Source organism: Salminus brasiliensis, chromosome 8, assembly GCF_030463535.1.
Source record: "Salminus brasiliensis chromosome 8, fSalBra1.hap2, whole genome shotgun sequence".
NCBI classification, from domain to species: Eukaryota; Metazoa; Chordata; class Actinopteri; order Characiformes; family Bryconidae; genus Salminus; species Salminus brasiliensis.
The window spans coordinates 10,139,515-10,166,064 of record NC_132885.1 but is presented as its reverse complement, the minus strand read 5'-3'; the positions used below and the strand labels follow the sequence as shown (position 1 = coordinate 10,166,064).

The window sequence follows — 26,550 nt, the reverse complement described above, 5'->3', positions numbered from 1 at the left end:
AAAGTTGAAAGTTCAGCGAAGCGAGTTTTGAGAGTAACTCGTTAGTTATTCCGTTTTTAAATATGATAATTATTAAATATAACCAGCTATTTTTACGCTAACCACGAAATAGACCTCGGTTTGCCGCACAGGTAATCACATGGCCACCCGGCAGCTTACCTTTAGCCTTGTTTTTAGCACTAAGCTAACAGGCTAACCTGTCTAGACGAACCCGATGTAAACAAAGGGCAGAGAGGCTGACCTGCAGCTTCACACCCGTCCTGATTACTGTAAACCTGCTGTACTAATCCATATAACTTACCAGCTAAACACACAGCTCGTTTTCTATAAATCAGGCCCGATGTGGCTAGCTGGCTGAGCTGCATAGCTATCTATCTACTGTCTGCACAGAAGCAACGATAGGTGAGATCTGGGGACCTGCTATTCCAGTAGGCATGTCCAACAGCCTGACCCCTGAACAGAGGAGGAAAATCGAGGAGAACAGACTGAAAGCACTTGCTAGAAGGGCTGAAAGACTTGCACATGGGAATCTACAAGCTCTGCCTGCTGAAAACGACCTCTTCCCGAAGCAGCATGCTTCCTCAACACCGCTGCCCTGTCCAACAACAGGGCCATCGACACACTTCCCACCACCTTTTCCTTTAAACAGAGAAAACAAGCCATCGACAGGCAGAACAGGCCCTGCGAGACAGGTATCTGTGGCCTTACTGTATAATAATTGTGTACGTTTACTGAGTGATACATTACACTTCGATTTCAGCATCTTATCAGTGTAAATAAAATGCTTTTAAAGGTTGAATTTGACTAGTTTTTCAGGCTGGTTTTTGATTATGAATTTGTTGAGCTAAAAACGAGAAGAATATGTAGGTGCTGTTGAAGTACAGCTCTAAAATATCTTCATTTTAGCTATTTTGCTGCATTTTAACCCTATATAACTGTATTGCCACTGTCATGCAAAAGCCTCTTCATCTCCAAAATGGTTAAGATATATTTTACTATTAATTTGTTTTTTAATTTTATTGGTCCCTTCATCATGAAATTGTAACACAATGTAACGAAAAACTACCAGATTTACATTGCCAAAAGGGAAAAGGCAAAAATGGATATAACAGGTTTTTGCATGACAGTGACAATATTTTCCCTTTCCCTGTAATGATAATTGTGTCTTCTCTTTCTCTTAGGTCCAACTCATAGATGCCCTGCCCATCCCTAAAAGACACTTTCCAATGAATGAGTCTCAGACTCCGGGTCCTTCAGCTAGTTCCAACCCTCCTGAGCCCAAATCTGATGCATCGAAGGGAACTTTTAAGGCCGGCAGTTTCTACGGACAGAATCAGGGGCTGACCGTCCACACTTCTTCGGAGAAGAAGCCCCCTAAACCATCGGACTCTGCGTCTACTGGACCTGCTAAGAAACCAGCTGTGTGTGTGAGGGGGAAATGTGTGCCACATACAGAGGAGCGTTTTAGAGTAGAAGTCAGCTACCATGCGGAGCTCATTGCAGTGTTCAAAAACATACCGTCCAGAAACTACGGTAAGAAACGCTTTACACCCACAAGGAATTCACTGTTAAACATGTCTTACAGGTCACAGATAACATCTGTCTGCTATATTTTACGTAACAAGTTCATTACTGTCTGTAGGCTAAAAATTAAGATGACTTCTCACTCACTCACTCACTCACTCACTCGTTCACCCTCCTCCACTGTGTTAGTTTGCAGGTACTGACAGTAGCCCATCTGTTGCTCCTTTGTACCATGCCCATCAGTAGGTAGAGATCACCACTGATCAGATGATGTTTGGGTGGCGAACCCTTCTCAGTACAGTGGTGATATCGACATGGTAGTGGCATGCTGGTGTGCTGCCCTGGTTTGAGTTTATCAGGTATAGTGCTATTGTTCAGGTTTTAAATACCCATCACTGTTACATCCAGCCAACCAGCCAAAATCCCAGAGCGAATAGAAGTCAGCTGTCCACAAAATAATATTCAAGGGGAGAACATTGCCAACATGGTCATCAAGATATGTAAAGAAGTGTAAAACAGCCCTAACATGTAATCACAGAATTTACAGATAGCTCTTACCACACTGGGTCATCTGTTCAGCAGTGGCCTTTTTCTTCTAAATGAGGGGTTAGAGGGGGAGATAAATTGTGCAGCGGTTATAAAGCAGTTATTGGTGTTTCGGGTAAAATGTTTCCTGTGGTGTTTCTCATATTTTCTACACTCCATGTGTGCTTCTCTAAACTACTAATAGGCTGGTTCTTATTTGTAGCTTCATTATTTTGGCGTGCTGTTATTTGCTGTTTGCTTGATTACAGTAATTCTGTAACTCATTACAAAAATGCAATTTGCGTTACAGACCCTGCCACTAAGATGTGGAACTTCAGCCTTGAGGACTATAAGCTTTTGAGTAGGTCTTTTGCACTCTACAATGTCATATGTCTCTACGAATGCTGCAGTAGCCACCTCACAGAGGACATTTAAATAGCATATAACTCTGTATCAGTCTTTCATCACTCTGCATCGCATCTTTCATTTATTAAGTGTGTATCAAGAGCTCCATGATCCTATTGTGTGTGTGTGTGTGTGTGTTTGTGTGTGTAAATATATTTTCTCCTTCTCTAAGTGGAGGAAGCAGCAGGCGTTCCATCTGTATCTCTGAAAGCCCTGGAAGGAATGGAGGGACTGGATCTGTCTGCCTCTAGCAGCCGCCCAAAAGATGGTGCAGCTCTGGCTGCCCTGATGAAGCTGTGCCAAGGCTGGCAAAAGCCTGGGGCCACTGTGAAGGGCAAGTGCACTCTCGTCTCCCGCTCTCGGCTGGAACTGGATATCGGATACCATGCAGATGTCATAGGTATCTTTAAACAGATGCCTTCGAAGCACTATGGTGAGTTATGGTTATGGTGTCTGATCAGTTTGTTTGTACAAATCCTAAATATGCAGTTGGTGTTTTTTTTTTTATAGACTAAGGATATTTTGAGGTGATTTAGGAACCAGATTAATTGCACCTTTGGTTAATGGTTTCCAATTAATATTTGCAAGTGAATTCTTATTTTTGCATTAAATAAATCTAGTATAAATTTAAACCTGTTTGTATTCAAGTATTTATTTGAATTAAATGAAATAAAGCTTTCTTTCATTATAGATATGAAAACAAGAAAATGGAGTTTCCTTCTTGAGGATTATGGACAACTGAGTAAGTATTTCAGGTTTGCTATGGTGGTATATTATCTATTTTATTAAATTAAAACTTTCTTAATAGCTTTTTGACACATTATTGCTTTAGGTGCCAATGTCTGGTCAAGGTGATGCCCTGGGCCTAGTTTCCCAAAAACGGCCTAGTGTTAAGATTGTTTGAATTGTTAGAGAGTGTGTTCAGTGTAATGCTCGCTCATCCAGTTAAGCATCGTCTTTGTGCTTAGATGCTTTTGAGAAACCCAGAGTTCATTTCCAGCACACACTTCTCAAATGCTCAGATGCTCCAAAAGGCTTTGTTTAGTAGGATCAGCTGTGTGTTAAGTTAAGGTTGGAACTAAACTTCCCAGGGCTTGATGTTCTGCACTGTACTTCATCATTCTTGCAGTGTGTAGTTGTTTTATAAACTGTTTTCTATTTAATCATTTATTTATATATTTTTTTGCTCCTCTTGGAAATTTTTGAGCAGTGGAGGCATTAAATGACGTTTCAGCTGTGGAGATTGAACCACTACCACGTGCTGTGCTGCAGGCCTTCTCCTCACAGTTTGAGAAGAGCCATTCCAAAGCTGCAGAGGTCCCTGAGGCCGATCTCTCAGGTGTCGACCCCACACTGGCACGTAGCCTTATGCCCTTCCAGCTGTATGGTGTTAAGTAGGTGCCACTCAATACCAGTTATCTTAGTCTTTATGTGGTATTTATGCTGAAGTTAAATGTGCAGGTTGTTTTATACAGGATATCTAGTTCCCAAACAGAGAAATGAAATAATTGTGTTTAATTAAAATAATAATAATAATAACAATAATAATGATGATGATAATAACAATATTAATCATAATAATAAAGTAAATTGGTTAAGTAATCTGTTATTGCTGGTTTTAATTATTAATTTATTTTTGGGCAGCTTTGCAGTGTCCAGAGAAGGCCGTCTGCTCCTGGCTGATGACATGGGTCTAGGAAAGACTGTGCAGGCCATCTGTATTGCAGCCTACTACAGGAAAGAGTGGCCACTGCTAATAGTCGCCCCATCTTCTGTGCGCTTCACGTGGGCAGAGGTAAGACTCACCACAGTTTTCTCACCCTGGACACAAAATATGTGATGATACATGAAGAAAGTAAAAGGCTTGTTGACAGTCATTCTGTTAAACTGTCACACGAATGGAGCGTGTGGATAAAACTTTTTATACATTTTTATGACAACCATGAAGCAACATGGCCACACATCTGCAGTGCCGTTACTGTGGTGTGTCTCATATGGACACGGGCAGAGTGTAACATGGAAAGATCTTCATGTCAGTCAACCTTAGAACAATGGAATTGACTAATTACTTTTAATGTGCAACGTAACAGACTCTCTGCTCAACTGCTACAGACAGTGTCAAAATAAATCACTAACAAAACAGCAGTAAAACAAAATAATTTCATACTGAAAGCTAAAATTACTGTATTACATTTTGTCTCACTTTTTGCTCGTCCGAAAAATGATCCAGTGTGTGACTCAAAATCCATGATCTGATCCGAACTGTGACTCATTTCTGGACAGTGCTGGTGAGCTGCTTTTGCAGCTCCACCAAAGTTGCCCCTATGACAGTCAGTGGAGCATTACCATGATTTTGAAGCTGGTATTTTACGGTAAAAATACTATTAAGGTCTGGAAGATTGGTGGATGGATTTACAGCAGCACAGAAGTACAGTGAAAACAAAAGCAAAGCATCGCACAGTACAAAGTGGCCTCACATATATGTACAAATACATAAACAGAGGGTAGATATAAGAATATGAATATAACAAAGCAGTTAAAGTGTAATGTGCCGTAAGTAAGGCACATAAGTATTATGCACATGACCATACAATATGTATTGTATGTCAGCAAAGTGTTCTAGTCTATTGGAGCGTTGTAGACTAAAGCTATTACAATATCAGCTCCTTTCCTTTTCCCTGTATGTTCGTTTTCAGGCTTTTCGACGCTGGTTGCCCTCAGTATCAGCAGATCGCATCAACGTGGTGGTGAAGGGAAAAGACAGTCTTCGCTCTGGCCTAGTCAACATCATCAGCTATGACCTGCTCAGCAAGATGGACAAGCAACAATTAGCCAGTCCCTTTGGTGTGCTCATCATGGTATGCTTCCCTGTCTAGCTGTAGGTGTACATATTGCCTATTCAGAAGAGGACATGAGGTTAAATGTAGCTTAGGGAAGAACAAGTGGAATGCTTGATGAGACTGGGAAACTTTGCTGTGGATAAGATGGGACGGAAGGCTGCAATTTAGCCAGTGTCATGCTTTGAAAGCCACATATAATTGTTTTTTTTCTACAACAGTTTAAATGTCATTTGTCATTGTTGAGGCATATGTAAAACAATAGTGCCTGTAGACAAGAGTCCAAAAGAGCATAATTGACCTTGCTTTACCTTTATTACCGTAGTCTGATGTAACAGAACTGGCAGTAAGTGTTCTCCTCTAAGCACCTTCAGCTGTCCGCTGATGATATGTTGTCGAAAGTAGCAGTGCAGGTACAAAGCTAATGGAAGCTTTTGCCCAATTACTGGTATTGTGTAAACTAGATGCCTTAATGCTCAGACTCTCTTCACAATAATCAAGTTTCTCTGTTAGACTTGCTTGTGCGGTCTCTAACTCCCCAGATACCATGTCAATGTGGGGCCTGTTTGGGTAGCCCAACTTTGAACCAGAAAGTCTGGTCAGTGATTGGACCTGGAGGTGTTTAACATGGGCCCCATCTGGGTTGTACACTGCATACAGGGCCTAGATGGGACCCATGTGACATTAAGGTGGTCTGTTTCAATGGGACCCATTTGGGAAGCCCAACTGGGTCCCAATCAAAACACACCCACCTGGAACCAATCTAGCTCATGTTCCAACCATGTGAGCCCTACGAGCATGTTGGCTGGGTCTGTGTGCGACATACTAAATCAGATATTTTTAGACCATTTGACCAGTATCAGAAGTCAATCATTGGTTAATAATATTTATTCACTTCACTAACCTTTAGTACCTGCAAAACTAGTAATACATTTCAGACCTGTCTTGCTTGATGGCTGAAGAACATATACTGTATATTGTTGCTGTCCTGCACAAACTTTGTATTCTCAATGTGGCAACTTTATAGGAGAAGGAAAAACTTAACTTTCAATGGAAGAACAACAGTTCAATATATAAAAAATATTTTCAAAGATTATTTTTTAAAAGAATATTTTTTTAACGTTTTTAAGGCGTTGCATGTATGTTGCTTGACCACTTTCATTGTTATATGTCTGTGTGTACATGTAGGATGAGTCCCACTTTCTGAAGAACATCAAAACAGCTCGCTGCAGGGCTGCGCTTCCTCTACTGAAGGTTTGATATATTCCTTCATTATCTCTAGACTGCACCAGGGCCAGACACAAACATGCAGTTAATCTGCTCTGACTCAGAACCATTTATGAACGTTTTCTCAGAGTGTGATGCTCTGTAGCTGCAGTTATATTGCTGAAACAGTAAATATTTTGTAAATTGCTTTTTGCTTAGTTATTTATTTATACCATGTATAAATTGGAACTACCTGGATTTACATTATGAAAAATGTGACCATTATTTGTGGAGGGTTACAAAGTAAAATGAGAAAAATGCAGATATTGCATTCACTCCTACTAAATGTTGTGCTCTGTTTGAGTACAGCAGATTCCCAGTATGGAGATGTTATCACTTACCAGTTTGAATTATTGGTCAATAAAGAATCTCATGCAAATAATTAGTAAGCACTTATTTTCTGATGCTGATAGTATTGTTATATGATCATGCATCTGTAGGTTTACTACCTTATCTCAGTGTGTTTCTGTGTTCCTGAAGTGTTTTTAATCCTCTCTGTGTGAATGTGGCAGGCAGCTAAGAGAGTGGTCCTACTCTCAGGAACTCCTGCCATGTCTCGTCCAGCTGAGCTCTACACTCAGATCCTGGCTGTGAGACCCACACTCTTCCCCCGTTTCCATGATTTCGGGGTGAGATACTGTGATGCTAAGCAGGTACTGCAACCTTTATTGGTTAAAGGAGGTCACTCTCTGCGCCACATTCAGTTAAAATGATGCAGATGTAACCATAAAACATTGCCACTGAGACTTTCCCACCTTCCCTCTCCCTATTTGTCTCTCTTACCTTCCCTTGCCCTCTGTCTATGTTTCTGCAGCTCCCCTGGGGCTGGGACTACTCTGGCTCCTCTAACCTGACTGAGTTGAAGCTTCTGCTGGAGGAGTCTCTGATGTTGAGGCGGCTCAAGTCTGACGTGCTCTCACAGCTTCCTGCAAAGCAGCGCAAGGTGGTTACCGTGACTACAGACGGTATAAACTCCCGCACCAAGGCTGCTCTCTCTGCTGCAGCCAAAGAGCTGGCTAGCGGACGTCACAATGTAAGTATACCTTAGTTGATTATCGGAAGGATAAACAGCTCTTTAGTGCGTCTGAGATCCTGAGACGTGTGCTAAAAATATATCATGGGACCATCCATCCAACACCAGGGATATAGTGTGGTGGTGTTTTCTTTGTCATCAGTGACTGTGAATATCAAATTAATTAAATCCTTACATGAATATTGCAAACCATCATCCTCTGTGTGGTCGGTGGTGACTTGAGTTTGTTTGTTTCTATAGAAAATGCAGGAAAAAGAGGCTCTACTGGTCTTCTTTAATCATACAGCAGAGGCCAAAATAAGGGCCATAATGTGAGTATGACATGTCTTCAGTACTTTCATTTATGGTTCACTCAGACATTTCAACTGGGGACATTGTGTGATGAATAATGGGCTACAAGTTTATTGGGTGCAATAATTTCCATATTTATATAAGTTATTACCACTATGCCACATTACTATATTCATATACTTATTTTATTTTATAGTGTTTATTTATAGAGTGTTTATTCTGCAACTGTAACAACTGCAATTTCCCTCCTATGATCAATAAAGTATTTCTGATTCTGATTCTGAAGTTAGCGAACTTCCTCAATACCACTGAGGATGGGGTTGGCTCATTGGGTGTACTTGACCAGTCCAGTTGTTATTTATTATGTCTTCTTTAAGGGAGTACATCTCAGATATGCTGGAGTGTGGACGAGAGAAGTTTCTGGTGTTCGCACATCACAAACGTGTCCTGGATAGCATAACCAAAGAGCTCTCTGAGAAGGTAAATGTCAGATTTCCCAGAGAACCGTTCACCAAACAACAAGGAGAGTAACAACTATTGTTTTTCATGAACCTTAGGAATACTGGGAATATAGGAAGAAGGCATCAGTGATATATTGATATATTGAAACTGAGAATTTGTACTCATAAACCACCATTGATTTATTGAATTCCTAATCAAAACAGCTATTATGTACAAGTACTAATTGTTTTATGGAAATATTCTTGATTAGATGTAATATTACATCCACTTATGTAAGGAGGAAAAGAATAACACATCTTCAAAAACATTATTTTATTATTAAGATGAAAAGAAACATGAATACCTTTTGTGTCCAAATGCAATAAAATCCTTATAGTAATGGTGCAACATCTACTGTAAAGCCTTCTGAGAAGTGTATAGGCTTTTGCTGCAGCAAACAGGGGCAAACTTCCCATTGATACCCTTGACTTCAAAAGAAGCAAGATGACCAGGTTTCCTCAAACGTTCAAATGGATTTTTTCTGTTTGTCTGATGCTGAAAAATGAATGACTTGTCTTTAATGTTTTTTCTGACTGGAAATGACATAACTGAAAGCTAGTGAACATCGTTTTGTGTTGACACTTTGTGTATTCTCTTCCACACCACAGGGGGTCTGTTATATCCGCATCGATGGATCCACACCCTCAGCCGAGAGGCAGCAGTTGTGCGAGAGGTTCCAGTTCTCCCCAAAGAGCTGCGTGGCTGTGCTCTCCATCACAGCTGCAAACATGGGTCTGACTCTGCACGCTGCAGACCTTGTGGTGTTTGCAGAGCTCTTCTGGAACCCAGGAGTAAGTGTGCTTCTACGCCCAGCAATAGTGGGAAATCCAGGTCCAGAAAGTTCTTGACCAGGATTTGCCACCTCTGAGAGCAAGGATGGGGCAGAGCCATAACGGGGGCACCAGGGATGTTGAATTGGTATCTAATGTCCGTACCCTTAATTTGGTTCTTTTATGCTTGGGGTAACCCAGATTTGGTTTTTAGCCAGAGCCATGGAAAGTCAGTTGTCCTGCCACATAGCTTTTATATCCAGTACACAGTAATATCAGATTATTATGACCATGGTTTGGAAAGAGATTGACGCCCACCACCCAATAATACCTGCTCTGTGGTGGTCCTTTGGGTCCTGATAATTGGAGGACAGATGAAACAGATGGACTACAGTCTGGAGTAAGGGAACTACACAGTGCCCCTATGTGGAAAATAGAGCTGATATAGCTGTTATAATATTCTGATATGATTGTATTAAGCACAGACATACAGCTTTATAATACAACGGTATAATACATAGATTCAGTGCTTGATAATTCATCATTCTGTTGTTTGTCTTTTTACATATCCTCTTTTGTTTACAGATATTAATCCAAGCAGAGGACAGAGTGCACCGCATTGGTCAAACCAGCTGTGTGGATATTCATTATCTGGTAGCCAAAGGAACAGCTGATGACTACCTCTGGTAACTGAAATCCTCTGTTTCTTAGACCCCAGGTACTTTCACACTCTTCATTAGAGACTGATATGACTCCAGCACACTGACTCTTCTCTGTCCACAGGCCTATGATCCAAGAGAAGATGAATGTTTTAGAACAAGTCGGCCTGTCGGAATCCAATATTTCAGACAAGGCAGAGTGCGCCAGTTTTCACAGCAAGGTTGGATGAGACTTTCCTTTCAACTTTTTGACTCAACAAATGACCAAATTCCATCAAGCTGTCAGTCTAGAAATGCTGTAAATCTGGCAGTACTGCAAAAACTGGAATCGTACTGGATTAGAGATATCACAGTTTACAGATCGTTCTGGAACGTAACATGATTACATCCTGAAAACCTTAATGCCAGCAGTTGAGACGAGAATGAACCCCTTTAGGTTGAAAATTTAACTCTGGTCTGTATGTACAGTTTGATTTGACATGAAATAGTGTGTAGCTCAACACAGGTTTCTAATCTGACATACAAACACTTCATAATGACAGTCTGAAAATGCTGTCTTTTAAACGAGGCCATGTGTCTGTTCCTCCCTTTCCAAGGACCCCAAGCAGCAGACCATCACTGAGATGTTCCAGAGGTCTTTCTCAGAGGAAGATATGGATGAATCAGTGCTACTGGAGGCTGTGAATGACTGGGAGGAGACAGAGCACACAAGTTCTGGCCCCCAGGAAGATCACTTCTCTGAGAGCCCCAGCAAGAAAAGACGCATTGAAGACTACTTCAAATCTACAAAAAATCTGTAATACTTTAATTATAGTAACTGTCTTAGCAACCACTCAGAGTTGTTTAACCTTATTTTTTTGAGCTTCAGAAGAAAAGAAGGACTGAGAGTGGCTGTTTGGTCCCTATGATTTAAAGGTGGGCATGATTGATTTGTAAGTATTGTACATAATGTTTGAGAAGTGTTAAGTAATAAAGCTCTACATGATATAATAGGCTGTTTATAAGTCATCCCCTAAAATAGAAAAATCACAATAGTTTTATTTGTTACCAGTTTTTCCAAACGTCTGTAGTGTCAGGCTTATTTGATCTACCAGAAGGATTCAGGGTAATCCATGCTTTTGCCTTACTCATTATCATTGAGTCATCGGGGCTGATGTACCTGGTTGATGTAGTGTAGTGAGTAACAACACTGCCTTCCCTGTGGCAGACTAGGGTTCAATTCCGAAGCTGGGCAACACCACAATACACCAATAAGAGTCACTGGGCAAGACTCCGAACACACTGCATTTTTCTAATTGTGTAAAATGAATAAAATGTATGTCACTCTGAATAAGATAAATGTAATGTCCAGTTACATAGCTGCCATTTTTCTCTTAGGAGTCCTCCATTCTGTCTGAAGTGGGTGTCTGTTGTCCTAAAATGAGTAAGGGGGAAAATACATCAAGAATCAACTTATGAAATATATATTTAGGACAAGTCAATACAGCTATTTCTCTATTTACCAATGTGAACAGCTTTATACAGTCTGATCTGGCACATTAAACTAGACTTCCCATTCGTTTTGCATCATATATGTTTATATATGATTTTAAAATGGATACCTATTTATTTTTTTAAGTATTAAATTCATACATATTAGTCAGATGCTTAATAAGTAACATTTATCAGTAGTAAGTTAGAAGAGTTGACAAAGGAAGACAAACGCATAACTGCAGTTTACTACTCCCTCGAGTCTTATCCTGGAATAAAAATGGTTTCAGTGGGAGAACCTCTGCTTAAACTGAAATCCAGGTCATGGGCCTAGTCTTTGGTTAAGAAGCGTTCATGCCTGCTTTTCCTCAGCATAACTGGAATGGTTACATGGTAGACCGTGATGCCTGTTCTATCATGTAAGAATCATCATTATGCCTCAGTGCTTTTGGGAAACCAAGCGCAAATCTATTTCTAAGACCTAGATGTCAGTAGTGGCAGTGAGACACAGACCTCTATTACCACTGCTGGGAGTGGACGTCTCTCGAGCTTCTCTTTGCTCTGATGAGTCTGTGGTTAACTCAGGAGACACCGGTTGGCTCTTTGTTGCCTCTGGGTCCAAATGTGCAGGACTTCCTACTGCTTCTGTACAAATATCAAAGTCTTTCTTTAGTTCACTTATGTGAATGCAGGAAGAATTTCAAATGAATGTTTTTCATTGTGTTAAGTTTGTTCATTTCTTCATGTTTGACAAACCTTCACTGTGTGGTTCGGTCTGGTCCCTTGGTTCGCTAAATGAGGGTGATCTTGATGTCTGGAGGTTCCTCAGCTCTGCAAAGCTCTCTTCTGCTTCTAGTGAATGGACAGTTTTTCATTATATTTAAACACTGCTTTTCTCCAAATTCTCTCAAATGTTCTCATTAGAGTTTGGATTATTATGAATGCTCTGAATTTAGAAACAGCTATGCCATCACAATTTGAAGGTGGCTTCAAGCTGTGATATTAATCAATAATCATATATATTTAATTAAGGTGATTTAAGATCTGAAAACATCTAGTTGTTTTGAACAGTCTTCACCTTAATAATTTTTTAGAAAATGTAAAACATTATAGGCTCACAAACGGAGCATTTTTGTAAGTCATTGTTTGTAAATTAACTCGACTTAGTTAAGTCAAAAAAAAAAAAAAGTTCTATTTTTTATTTCTCAGTGTGGTCAATAATACCTAATCGGTTGAGCCTCAAAAACATTTAGTAAATGAAATTGCCTAAAATGTGTGTAATATTTAATACAATAATTGTATGCGTCCCCTTCCTCTCAACTTGTTTACTGCTCATCCCCATCTGCAGGTTAGAACTTCCCATGGGAGGAAGCCTTCCTATTCTCAGTCTCCTGACCATAGAGGACTGTGGTGTTGATAGGATTATGTCAGTCTAATAGTTGCACCACTCTAGAGCTGTGAAAGCATGTACATATCTGTGGCCAAAAAAGAATAGAAAGGTAAATTTACTCAGTATAATTTCACAGCTCTAGAATAGCACAAATGGGAATGTGAATGGCAGGTGATGTGACTCACCCAGTGTGAGGGTCATAGGTTTAAATCCCAGCAAAGGGCTTAGAACTGCATTCTCAAAAACCTTCCAGTCTGGCATGTCATGTGATAGGTAAGGCTCTAACCTCCACATAGGAATAAACAGTAAGAAGATCTTACAAAATGTTGAAGCAGTCTCAGCTGCAGCTCATTTACTAATGTATCTATGGCTTAATATACGATGTATTGTTGAAGAAACCAAAAAGCAGAACAAAAAAAATATAAGGGAGAAGAACTTTTGACCAAACTCGACCAAAAAGCTCTCTGAATTCATTACTTTAGCATTTCCAGTTTGCCTGATTTCTGGCTATATAATGACTGATAACTAATTAAATTACCTAATGGAGAAGGCTCGTCATCCTCTCCAGCACTGATGATCTCAGACCCTGAGCTGATCTCTCCAAAGATGAAATGTATTTTCTCCTGTGCGTGTAGTGGGCTGGATGCACCATGGACGGTGTTCTCTAGGATATCTTTAGCAAAGCGGGCTCTCAGTGACCCTGGTGCAGTCTCCCTTGCCCTATCAGGGTCAGTAGGTCCCATCATGGCTCTCCACTGCTCAACTGCATTCTCTTTGGTCAAAATCAGCATCATACATGGACCGCTGAAGGAAAGACAGAGCCAAATATGCAATACATCCAATATTTTAGTAAATCAGATCTATGAACAGTTCTCTGGTCTTTGTAGAACATTTGGTACCTTTTCATTTATTATTTTAATCACACTCTCATGTAGCACTGTTGTGAAGCACATAACCAATTCACAGTGTGGGCTAACCAGACTAAAGTACAGCCTCTGCAAGGCGAACAGAGTTTTAACACAGTGTTATAGCTAAATCTCCCAAAAGAAACAATGGGGAGAACTCCATATCCCCCCACTATATATGCTAATTAAAGCGCTTAAGAGGCGTGCTAGCTATACATGAGTGTGCCTTAAAAAGATCTGACTGAAAATCTCCTCATCAGGGCTGATAATCATCAAACCGGCTGCAGAGGAATTCAAATGAGCCACAAGGATCAGATGATGCTTAGGAAAGAAGCAGCACATGCAGCACCATCTAGGCCCTGAGGCTAACATTCACTTGCCCAGATTCAGTAGAGGAGGAGTATGTCTGAAGTGTCTGAATTTAAATTTACAATATGATAAAAACCAAACCGCAAGGAACAGGTGGACTGAGGGAGAAACAACTGAAGACACTTTTTGAAGGGAAACACAGTAAAATCTAAAATTTGGAGATGGCCCTGATTTATCATACAGAACCTAATATGCCGACCTCACACTCTTACAGGTGCTACAAATGGATTCTTTGTGATGCCAGAGAATGACAAATCTTTAAATTGGCATATAACCTATTGGTTGACAACTTTAAACCTTAAGACTCAGGCATCTCTTTTACAAAAATGGTTCTTCTATGGTATCCCTCAAAGAACCATTTGTAGCACCCTTATGCATGATTAACCTGTTCCACAAACTACATACACCGTGTCTGATGGATACGCTTTGCATTTCGTGAAGCTGTTGTGAGAATTTGTTGTTAATGTGTGTGTGTGTGAGAGCTCACCGACACATATAGTCCACTAACTGGCTGAAGAAAGGCTTGTCCCTGTGTTCTTTGTAGAACTCCTCGGCCATTTCCCTGGACAGAACTGTCTCCTCTAGTCGGGAGATGGTGAAGCCTCCTGCTTGGATTTCCTCCAGGATCTCCTCTGTGGAACGACATGAAACCCCCAATCTTATCTGCAGGATGTATAACTGTGAAATACAACCAGTTGCTATCCTGCTGGTTGTCCTCATACTACATCTTATTTGGACGGTCTGAACACTTTGTCTAATGGACATATTGGTTGTGTACATACTTGTGCTGACTTTGGTTCTATATCAGTCTACATCTCAAAACATGTAAAAGTCAGTAGAGTTACTTATTACCATCTTACTAATTTTATCACAGTGCTGTATTCAGTTTACCTGGCTGAAGCCTAAGCAGTAAGATGTGAGGTTTGGAGGTTGTTCTGCCCACTCCACTTCTTATGAAATGTGAATTGTGTATGTTTTAAAATAACCTTTACATTTATATAAACTGAACAGTACAGCTACGTAAACCACAGGCTGCTGGATAAAGCACAGAGAGACAGTATCACCTGTGCAATAATAGAATATGTAGTGTAGGAAATTGTTGTTAGGCACCTTTAACACTGGCTGCTACCGTACCTCTGTGTTCCTCTGAAGTGTCAGGTTTAATAACAGCCAGCGTGTGCTCTTTCGGGAAGAAGAAGCTGATCTCCTTTTCAGCCTCCTCCAAGCTCACACTTCCATGAAGCTGGTTCACACACTCACTCTCCCCCGCAAACTGAGCTCGCAGGCTGGAGAACCACAAAGGCACACACATAAAAAGATAGAACATTGATCTATAGAGGCAGGGATTACCTTTTTAGATTTTACACTTGAAAACGTACTTGTTCAACCCCTTAAACCACAGGCTAATTGTACAGGGATTCGTATGAATTATCTAGTAAAGTCAGTAAAGTGACATGTAGAGACACTTCCAGGCTCTTACACTATAAGTGTCTAAAATATTGAAATTAAGATGGAATTTGCAGTATCCACTGAACTGCAGAGATTTTCTTTCATTAACAGTGTAGTTTTCACAGTTGAATCCAAGATAATACTCTCAATCTACAACCTGAAAGTGCACTGAAACTTCACCATACCAGTCGGGCTGGTCCTCCTTCGCCTTGGTGGGATCTTTGGGTCCTAGAAGATTTCTCCAGTGCTCCACAGCCCCCTGCTTTGCCAAGGCCAGAGCCAGCACAGGGCCGCTATGCACAACACAACACATTCTAAATGTTCTTTTTGTTGAGCATTACTTCACCTGAAGACACTGAACTACAATCAAGGAAAATATTCTATGTTTCTTTATGTAAATGTTCTGGAATTTTGCCTTGAAAAGCCTTACAACTAATTGAGAGCTGAGTGATAAACTGAGTGTGTGCATGCTTTCCATTTCATAGACAGCAAACTGTCCAGGAATGTGTTTTGTCAGTCAAAGTCATCAGGGAACATAATCTGTCTGTGTTTTGCTCTCTTTGCATAAAGGAGATCTATGTAATATTGAAATAAAGTTTCTATGAATCCTATGAAGATTCACTTAAGCATGCAAATACTTGATCACTGCTTTTACTAAAGAACCCTTAAAGAAGCACTGCATTGACAATTGACTACCTGGTCATGTTTGTAAGAAGGGCAGGGAAATAGTCCTCATCCTGGTGCTGACTGTAGAACAGGCGCACTTGTTCCTCCGTGAGCATCACCTCCTTTTGCATGGCCACTGCAAAACCTGCCTCATGGATCCTCGCTAAGATGACCTCTGTTAACACCAAGTCAAATCATCCCGCCGTTTCAGCATTAGTGAAGTCTTAACCATGTTCATTTTATGAGCACATGTGCATATAACATGTAAATATACAGGTACTGCATGTATAGACCGAACAGCCATAACATTAACACCAGCTGCCTAATTTTGAGTAGGTCTCCCTTGTGTCCACACAACAGATCTGAGCATTCGAGGCATGGACTCCACATGCCCTGTAATATCTGGCACCAAGACGGGGCCTCCATGGATCATGTCAGTGAGCCTTAGCTGCCCATGACGCGGTCACTGGTTCACTGGTTGTTCTTTCTTGGACCATATTTGGTAGGTACCGACCACTACAAAGTTTGCCTGCTACAGTAACAATACACGGATGAGCCATAACATTAACACCACAGACGGGTAAAAAAAACATTGATCATCTTCATCTACAGTGGTATGTGTTAAGGGGTGGAAATATTAAGCAGCAAGTAAACAGTCAATTCTTGAAGGGGATGTGTTAAAAGCATCAGAGCTCCTTTGACAAGAACCAAATTATGATGGCTAGATGAACGGGTCATCTCCAAAACATCTGGCAGGTCTTGTGGTTTTTTTTTCTGGTATGTAGTGGTCAGTACCTACCAAAAGTGGTCCAGAAAAAGACAACTGGTGATCCGACAGCGAAATGGGCACCTAACGCTCATTAATGCGATCCATGGAGGCCTCACCTCAGAACTTACTGGACTTAAAGTCTCCTGCTAACATCTTTATGCTAGATACCACAGAGCACGTCTTGAGGTCTTGTGAAGTCTATGCCTCAAATGATCAGATGTGTTGTGTTGGCACAAGGGACACCTACTCAAAATTAGGCAGATGTGAGACAAGTCTACTAGGTTTTAGCTATGTCATGTGACTGATGAGATATTGGCTTAATAAATCTAATATCATAAAAAGTGTTGTGGTGGCTTTTTAAACAATATCTGTGATACAATTAAGCAGACATTTTAAGCTGGGTTCCTTCTGAGCCACAGCTCTGCACAGATTTCTGTTTCCCCTCACTCTGAATTTAATGCCTTGCTCTGAATGAAGGCCTTGCTAATAAGCTGATGAGTACATCTGCAGTGCTGAGGTCTGCAAGGGCAACTAAAATGAAGGCTGTTTTATTTCTATGGCCAATTTAGTTCTTTTTAACAGACTTTAGACAACTGCAACTGAGCAACACTGTCTCCAAGGCTGTCGGAAACAGGTGCTCTAATAGTAAAAGTGCCTGGCTGCAACTGCTGCTATAGTACCCAGCCTAGGCTATTGCATAACTGTATACGTCTTTCTGTTTCTCCCTCTCTCAGCATGTGTGTGCCTGCAGGCCTGCGTTTCCGTGCACACAGACATGGTTCTGGCACATGCCTCTGTTTTCTCTGGCTGCGTCAGGCCGGATGAGTGCCAGTGTCCTCTCCACAGGCTCCGGTTCCGGCCCGGCGTGGCCTGAGTGCCTGCCTGACACCGCCGTCCTGAAGCTGGGAAAGAAGAAGGCCAGCTCCCTACTGGCCTGCTCTCCATCATGGCTGCCGTGCAGAGCATTGAAGAGGGTCTCCGATCCGTACTGAGCTCGCAGACTAGAGGAAAGGGAGAAGAGGATAGTTAGGGGGCAGGATGGATGGGTAAAGCGGAACAGAAACAAACAGAGGAGAAGAAAGAAATGAGAGACAGAGAATGTCAGAGAAAGTGAGAGAGAAGAAGATAGAAAAGGAGACAGACAGAGGGGTAATAGCAGGTGTGAAGGAAAGGTGAGATAGTTTGTGAGAAAGAAGTTAGTGTAGAGAGGAGGTAGATAAAGAGAGCATGGGAAGAAGAAGGAGAGAGAGACAGAAAGAGAGAGAGAGAAGAACAGATGGCATGACTGCTGGTTCCTCAGTGAGGGCAGAGAGAAGGGGAAGCTGGCGATAAGCACAGGATGCATACTGTTTTATCTGTTAACGCTCAAATCTGTGAAAACAATATGGGACCTCCTCTCTAAGAACACACAGCTGCTCTTCCTGATCTCTCTCCTATTATGCAACATGATATTTAGAGCTCACTGAGAAACTATATATATATATATATATATATATATATATATATGTGTGTGTGTGTGTGTGTGTGCGCATCATCACTCTCACACAAAAAAATCTATGTAAAAAATATTGCAAGGAATTTTGAAGCATTTCTATTGGTCTGTTTATAATGAAATATAAATAATGTAAAGAACAACAGATTCATATGATGTCAAAAAGAGAAATTAGAGATACTAGGTATTTGTGTGACAGCAGCCATATATATACATACATGCCATGCTGAATGCACACTCACCAAGCACTGTATTAGGAACACTATACTAATAGTGAAAAGGGCCTTTTGTTGCTCTCTAAACAGCCTCAGTACTTCATGCCATGGGTTCCACAAGATGTTGTAAACATTCTTTGAGATTCTGGTCTGGGTTGACACGACTGCCTCTGGCTGCACCTCTTTTTAAAAACATAGAACTGAGGTAGCTTACATTGTATAACTGCTGTATAAAAGAAGCCATGAAGCCATAGAGATACCATGCTGTCATTTCTTAATCCTGAAGTCTCGCCTATTGTTTTTGAAAGGTTCAACCAATCACATTTATTTCTTATAGATTTAATGTTTATTGATTTTGCAGTTGTTGTTTCAGCATTTGTAAGGAACGTTGGTGAGCATGGCTATTTTTATAGGTGGATTTGCTGACAAATTCATGTAAAACAACTTGAAGTGTGGCACTGAACTGTACTGGGTCCATTTACCCACAAGGAAGAATTTATTGCTGGGCATGTCAATTATGTGTCACAAAGTCCACATTTGTGGTTTATGGTTTTGCCTAAGTGTACACCAATGTGACACGCTTCCAAATTCATCAATAGTATGTAAGTGCTCATTTAGACTGTAAGTGTGTGAAGAAGTATTGTCATTGTGTGTAACCTTCTTAGGTTAGGGGTGGAAAATTTCTGATAAATTTCCAGTAAATTACCGGTATCTTTCCATGAGAACTTTCGCTCTGGAAGATATTCCAAAATGTAAGCTTTCCATGGAAATTATAGGAATTTATTGGATTTATTGGATTAATAGGAAATATTGGATAATTTAGAGGAACTATATCATATACTATCATCAATGTTTTTTTTCAACAGCGGACATGAAGGCATAACAATACAAATAAATTTACCATGGGAATAAACTGGAAATTATGAGAAATATATGGAATTAATGAGAATATTTGAAGCTAAAGGTGAGAAACTTGCATAAATATACTGAAACATAATCTTGGCTAAAATAATTAAATATGATACCAAAACAATTAAATAGCAAAGCTGCACCTCAATCCCAGGCACATGGCACATTGCACACTGAACGGCTATTGAGACTAAATTAATAAATAAATAAATAACAAAAAAAACTTTTTTGTTTTCTTACAAATATACTTCTGTACAAATAACATTTGAATTGAAAATGAAAGTATAAATAAATTTACATTGGAGTAAATGTAACTACCTATTACCCACCACTGAAAAGTGGCATTAACAGCCTGAATATCACTGTGGACGAATTCTAGAAGACTTTTTCTAGCCAGCTGACGTTTGTAGCTTTAACCTGTCTCTAAACGGTCTGAGGCGCTTTACCTCTCTGGATGCTCTCTCTTGGCCTCCTCTATATCTGTAGGGCCCAGGAACTCCCGCCAGGCCGGGATGACATCATCACAACCCTCGGGTTTAGAAATGACCAGAACATGGGAGGGGCCGCTGGACATGAATTGGACCAACTCCTGAAAGTATGGCTACGGACACACACACCCACACCCACACATCACACAAACACAATATGTGAGGTACACGCCCTTGTTACACAGTATGTTAAACACAACCTGAGGCTCTGTTCCATGAGATTCTGCAGAGTAAGCAAAAGCAGGAGGGCACGCATAAAGTCAGCAGCTCTATTCTTAGACTTCCACCCAGACTATATCCACAAAGAGCAGAAATCAGAGGGGGAGAATGAATTGGGCTGTGTTACATTTCAAAGTGTAGCATTCTTTTGGTGTAACCGTCAAGACAGTCCTACTGAGGCTGCATGAAGTGTATGACACTTTCAGGAACTGGGAACTTTTATTCTTATGGCTGCAAAGTACTGATCCAGAAAACCAGAACATGCTTGATGCGGCAGGTGGATAAACGGACAAATAAACTGGGCCCTTAAAGAGTAAAGCTGTTTTGATAAACTGATGATAAAGCTGTTTTGATAAACTCCAGTCAGCAGTGATTAGTCATAACTTTGAATAATAACAATGCATATTTGACATTCATTTTGGATTGTCAAATATTATTTATTTCATTGATTATTGCAATATCCGATCAAGTAAAATCAAATAAATGTGTTATAAATAAAAATAAAACCTCAATCTCTAAAATGGCAACTTTCCAGAAGAAAAAAAGTCATTCTGGATCATTTCAATTGGTCCATTCATCAAGACATTTTGACACAGTGTAAAGCATAACTGGCAGGTTTATATAGATAGAGAGATAGATAGACATACAGACATTTAGACAGACAGATAAGATGTTCTGACGAGATTTAAAATGATTGAAATTGCCGAAATATCTTTTTTTGCAATACACAAACCTAGTGTAGTATGCAGGCTTGATTACCCACCTCTTTAGAGAATACTTGGGTGAATAGCAGAGTGATCACCTTATTGACTTGTGTTTAGTGGTGTCTAAGCTTAGAGGTATCTTTAAATTATTAGCCTATGCAAACTAGCAGAGGTTTTTCTTGGGTAAATAGCAAAGCACTTTTGTAAGTCGCTCTGGATAAGAGCGTCTGCTAAATGCCTTAAATGTAAATGTAAATGTAAAATACAGTACCTCTGATTCTTTGTGCTGGTAAAACTCTCGAGCCTCTGACTCTGTGAGAGTCCGCTCCTCATGGGCCAGAATCTCAAAGCCTGCATCCTGAATCTGAGGAAACAAATCTTTATTATTTACAACTTTTATTGAAAGTTGATGCTGACATGTTTATGACGAGAAATATACATAGGCTTTACCTTCATAATGATTTCATTAGTCTTTCCATGTGCCACAACATCTGGCTTAATGATTGCCACTGTGTAAGACCTGTTAACAGGCACTGCATTGGAGAAATACAGAATAGTGGTCAGCTCTGTATTCAGAAACATGATTCTAAATAAATGTTAAATAAATTAAGATGTGTGAGTACCCAGAATATCTTCATCATTCTGCTGAGCCCCAGCATCTTCTTTCTGTTCTTCTTCATCAACCAATATCTCATCCTTTACCTGTGAGAATACATCTAAAATGTTCAGAGCAGGAAAGGGGGACTTCCTGATGGAACTATTTAAGTCTACAGAAAGTATGATTTTGTGAGGGAGGATTATGGGCTAGTTTTCCAAAACTAGATTACTATGCCTATATGCTTTCACTATTGTATTGTATTGTGTATTATATTGTGTTGAATGTGTAGAGAGAACAACACAATAACACAAGTGACCACATTGTAGAATGCTGGTTATGTGCTTGGCAAGCTGATAACTTGCCATATAAGAAATGCACAAACATGGCCATCAAAGAGCTTGCCTTGGAAAAATAAGAAAAGCTTTGCAGGAATGATAACGTTTTACATGCAGACACTACAGGTAAACAGACAGATGACTCTCATAGCTGAGTTATCCAACATTAATGTTGAAACGATGCTTACTTTGTTAGAAAAAACAACATGTTGTTAGAAAATAATTTAAATGTCAGTTTAAAGAAACACGCTGAAAACTACAGGCTAGTAGTGAGGCACCCTTTAAAAGCACTAGTTAAGCGCTGTGTGTAGGTAAAGACTTGAATGGATGATTACGTGAATGATTGAGAAAATTCACAAAAAAAAAATCACTGTGTGTAAATCCAAGATACAAACCTGATGAATGTTACTTGATGTTTGTAATGAGCATCTGACAAAATTTATAAATATAAAATAATCACAAAAATTCATACTAAATTTACTGATTGTCTAGTTTTTGAGATTTTTATTTTGCTTTTACGGCAAATGAACACAATGTGAGTCTCTGAAGCAAAGTGACAGGTCCATTGTAGATGCCTTGTAGATGCTCACATGACATTCAACTAACATTTAATTGTATCTAAATCTATTGATTGCACTGAACTGAACTAAGTTGAATGTCAATGACTGTCTATTAAATGTAACCCTGCACCAACCCTATCCCTAACCCTTAAATTAATCTTAACCTTAACCTTAACCTCAACCTTGAATCAACCCCGAATCCTACCTTACCTTAACATACACCTTAAATCTAACTCTAAACCTAACCCTAAAAGGTTAAGGTTAGGGTTTAAGTGTAGACAGTCAATTACATTCAAGTTCAGTTGCATTTAATAGACATTTAGTTAAACGTTAGTTGAATGTCAGGTGAGCATATCCGACCATCCAAGTCATCGACAATGGACCATCCAAGTGAAGTGTTACCATGTGTTTTCCTTACTAGATACATAAATGTGTTAATAAAAAGACACAGTATGTGTTATTTCTAAGTTCAGACAGGATTTGTAATGCTTGACATTACAGTTCAGTCCAAGACTAAGTTTAATTCATGTCTATGAAATCCGCCCTATATTACACAACAAATATGCAATATCCGTGAACTCAGGATCCACGGGGGTGTGTTGTGGGAATAGTCTGCATTTTTGCGGAGGAGTTTAGCTCACCACAATGCGCTCGACGCCCTGCTCCAGCACCCGTTTCTCTTTGGCCAACTCCTCCACAACTATTCTCTGCAGGAGAGGAGCGTTAGCCCCTCTCAGAACAGCCACCAGCTCCCCACCCTGCACAGACACAGAGAAAAATATCTTTACTAGCAGCACAATCAAAAGATACAGCAGGCTTGTATTTATCTGTTTTAGTACTCTTTATAGGCCTGTTAACTAACCTGGCTGTCAGTGAGTTATGGGTGTCTGAAATACACAGAGATGAATGCAGAGTTTTCTCGTCATAAACTTACAGCATAGAACAGGAAGGTGGGTTCACATTTTCCTCTGTACTTCTCCAGAGCATCAATACTGTCAGCCTCCGCCTTGAATAAGTAAATAAAACACCAGCCCACAATACAAGTTCTTCTGTTAGCAAAAAACAGATAACATGCTGACTCAAAATACACCTAAAACTGGAGCCAGTGGTCAGTTTTCCATGATAATCAACTATGTAGAGCAAATGCTGCAGAATTGATTAGACACTGAGGTTTTTCTACATTCTAATTCATGGATGACAGCAAGTTGCAGTGCAGGTCTACATTCTGCACAAAATACAATAAAAAAATAACGTACTATGGCGAAGTGTAACAGGTCATCCCCTTGCTCATTTTTAATTTTTCTGAATAGGCTGAGGACAGCACGGCAGGGGCCACACCACTGCTGGAACACGTCCACCACTGCCAAAGACACACATAGCACACAGACATTTCACAAGAGGAAGAGCAGAAGAGTTCCAGGCTGTACACGGTGGCCCACACGGCCTGGAGCAAACTGTGTGAGAATGTGTCTAGCTGAGTTACAGCTTTAATAACAAATAAGAGTAATATGTGAACATGTCCGTTAGATCAGCGAAACACATCACGGCATTCTTAAATTTGACACATTTCATATGCTGTACTTTTCCAACTGCAACTGTCTAAAGATTATAGCTGTTTTTATATGGTGTTGTTGGGTTTTGTTTGCCATTAAATGCATTTATTGAGTATTTTAAGTTGTTATTTGAAGTAGAAATAGTAAGTATGTATCATTGATTGTGGTGAAAATGCTCAGATGCAGTTATACAAGCCTATTTACCACCCTGTTATTCTGCTACAGATTGAAATACACTGTTTCAAAAAAAAAGATAACTCAGCTTTTATTGGCTAGATTATGTTACCATTATGGCCCACAACTGAACAGCCTAGTGTAGCATAGCTATTAGGACTGTACCAAGATCTTCGAGGTTCGAGTGGTGTCAGAAACTGGGAAATACAATTTGTACCACTTGTAAATTGCACTCAAACAGCCAATGAAGTTACAAGTGGTAAACTCAGGATTCTAGATGACAGACAAGTTTACAAGATTTTCATAAATTTCGATTAGATTCGATTTCATATAAATTCAGTTTTTAATCTTTTAATCTAATCTTTTTTTATACTCCAACACTCAGCTGACTAATATTAATTCATTTGGTTTGATATTTCTCAGTGTTTGTTGGATAATCAGATATCACAAAACAACAACACTGAGTCGTCCACAATCACCCGAACAAAGAGTAAAATTGTATGTATTAGTTAATCATCTGGTTTAAACAACCTTCCTACCAATGAGAATTCGAACACTGCAATATTTCTGGGTGTTTCTGTCCTCTCTGGGTCCACGTGGTGTCCTGTAGGCACAATGTGTGGTTAACCAGCCAAAGAGATTATAGGAGGGTCTTCTAGGATTAGCTTTTAGCTTTACCCCTGGTTAGTTTCATTGGCTTAACAGGCTTGCTTTCCTTGGCCAGCCATCATGTGTGGCTTGCTCTGTCCAGGCGGCTGTAGCACCTGGCTAGCTTCAATGGCCTCAGCTTGATGCGCTTTGAATGGTGCCTTACCGAGTCAGTAACCTTTTAGCCTCGCTTCCACAATCTTAGCCTCTCGCTTAGCCTCAAAGGACTTTCGCTACTGGGCTGGGGGTGTGCAATTATAGACAAGATTGTCTACTTGTTTTGGGGTTTTGGGATCGGCCTGTTTACCAGTCCTATTTTACCTATGTGGGTTTTTTGCATTCAAGAGTCAAGAGTGCTTGAGGCTCAGTTCATCAACTCCTCTACTCTCACCCTGCAATCCCCACTTACCTGTCAGCCCTTTAGATGCCAGCATTTCTCCCCATTGCTCATCATTACCGATGGACACCTGAAATATAGAGTAGAGCTGTCAAGGCTGTGAAAATGTGGTCGCTCAACTCAGACAGAGACTCATTTGCTCCCATTACGAGCAACTCATTTCACTTTTAGGAAGATGATGAACAGGAGGAGATACGGTACTGTGGGTGTGTGTTTACATCACTTATGTAACAAATCTGTTTTCCTTTAAAATGGAGAACCTTTAGGGGGCCTATAGCCATGGTCCGATCAGTAAGAGTTCATAACCTACCCCCTAAAGTATGCTGTAGAAAATTACTACACAGAACACTGGGAACACCTGGGCCTGTGTAGTAGTGTTGGATATATCGAGGCAGCCAGAGAGAAAGTTTGCCATGTTATAGAAAAAAAAGCCTAACATACAGAAGTTCAGTGTGCAAATACACAATGAAATGAGTAACCGATTAGGTAACAAGCTGCTAAGATCTGAGAAGAAAACATATTAATCAAAATAACTATATCATTGCTGTCCAATAAAAAACATGTATCTCCAAAATGGTGACTTTACAGGAGAAGGCAAAAATGTGATGAACTTTGAATGGAAGTCAATGTTAAATAAGTTAATATTAATATTATTATAATTTAGAACATTTCTATTGGTTCATTACTCTAGAATTATTCATATAGTGTACAGAAACAGCGACAGGGTTCAAACCATGGAGAAAACGAAATATGGACAAAAATCAAGATACATGGTTTTCACCGGACAGCAGCAATATACACAGTAAGGTCCAAAATGTATCAACAATATCACCAGTAATAACATGTTAACATTAAATGCTACTACTAATAATTATTATATTAAACTTATCATAATACTATATGATAAATACATTTAGATTTGATACAATCACTGTCAAACTATCATCAGTAATAAAATAATATGATAATATTAAACACTAATAATAGTTATATTAATAATAATGCTGTTATATCATCAAATCAAATCATAATAATCTTTAATAACTGTCAGGACGCATGAAAAAACATAATAAAATATACAATGGATACAATATAACTCTTAAATATTAAACACAGCTGGAATTACAGATTCAGAAGGATTAGGTGAGTAGTTGTGTGAGCGATGTATGAGATAAGGGTGAGGATAAGGTATAAAGCTGGAGATTATAGCTGAGTAGAAATGAGCAAACAGTGAAGAAAAGTGTGTGACTGTGTGTGTTACACTCACAACACCCTGCTCGGAGCATTACTCAGGTCACAGAGCTTAGCTGGCTGTTAATCTGCTGCACTTTAGAACATTAGTGATAGATAATTAATTAATTAATTAGCTAATTGCTGGGTGGCATGTTAATAATGAAATAGCGAGTTTAGCACTACTGAGACATGAACA

General features: G+C 39.8%; 2 protein-coding genes across 3 annotated transcripts in view; one reads left to right on the top strand and one right to left on the bottom strand.

Moving 5' to 3' along the window:
* smarcal1 (SWI/SNF related, matrix associated, actin dependent regulator of chromatin, subfamily a-like 1) lies at nucleotides 1-11,262 on the top strand. Its single transcript, XM_072685560.1, has 17 exons — nucleotides 1-692; nucleotides 1,182-1,533; nucleotides 2,360-2,410; nucleotides 2,627-2,887; nucleotides 3,146-3,196; nucleotides 3,665-3,848; nucleotides 4,099-4,249; nucleotides 5,151-5,312; nucleotides 6,480-6,545; nucleotides 7,070-7,210; nucleotides 7,372-7,590; nucleotides 7,831-7,901; nucleotides 8,259-8,361; nucleotides 8,991-9,173; nucleotides 9,738-9,838; nucleotides 9,936-10,032; nucleotides 10,408-11,262. The coding sequence occupies exons 1-17, from the start codon at nucleotides 435-437 to the stop codon at nucleotides 10,609-10,611; spliced, it is 2,655 nt and encodes an 884-aa protein (XP_072541661.1). The 5' UTR covers nucleotides 1-434; the 3' UTR covers nucleotides 10,612-11,262.
* Nucleotides 8,693-26,550, bottom strand: part of nme9 (NME/NM23 family member 9) — an 18,480-nt gene continuing 622 nt past the window's right edge. The window contains exons 2-18 of one of the 2 annotated variants that reach the window (XM_072685562.1): nucleotides 25,134-25,191; nucleotides 23,606-23,709; nucleotides 23,284-23,355; nucleotides 22,991-23,107; nucleotides 21,480-21,558; nucleotides 21,307-21,389; nucleotides 21,128-21,220; nucleotides 19,892-20,046; nucleotides 17,622-17,830; nucleotides 16,091-16,235; nucleotides 15,580-15,687; nucleotides 15,080-15,231; nucleotides 14,433-14,577; nucleotides 13,210-13,475; nucleotides 12,038-12,133; nucleotides 11,795-11,926; nucleotides 8,693-11,225 (exon numbers count right to left, since the gene is read on the bottom strand). In XM_072685562.1, the coding sequence (XP_072541663.1) occupies nucleotides 11,185-11,225; nucleotides 11,795-11,926; nucleotides 12,038-12,133; nucleotides 13,210-13,475; nucleotides 14,433-14,577; nucleotides 15,080-15,231; nucleotides 15,580-15,687; nucleotides 16,091-16,235; nucleotides 17,622-17,830; nucleotides 19,892-20,046; nucleotides 21,128-21,220; nucleotides 21,307-21,389; nucleotides 21,480-21,558; nucleotides 22,991-23,107; nucleotides 23,284-23,355; nucleotides 23,606-23,709; nucleotides 25,134-25,191 (2,055 nt within the window). In that variant the 3' untranslated portion in view covers nucleotides 8,693-11,184. The remainder of the gene's footprint in view (nucleotides 11,226-11,794; nucleotides 11,927-12,037; nucleotides 12,134-13,209; nucleotides 13,476-14,432; nucleotides 14,578-15,079; nucleotides 15,232-15,579; nucleotides 15,688-16,090; nucleotides 16,236-17,621; nucleotides 17,831-19,891; nucleotides 20,047-21,127; nucleotides 21,221-21,306; nucleotides 21,390-21,479; nucleotides 21,559-22,990; nucleotides 23,108-23,283; nucleotides 23,356-23,605; nucleotides 23,710-25,133; nucleotides 25,192-26,550) is intronic. The other variant, XM_072685561.1, reaches the window with a different exon arrangement.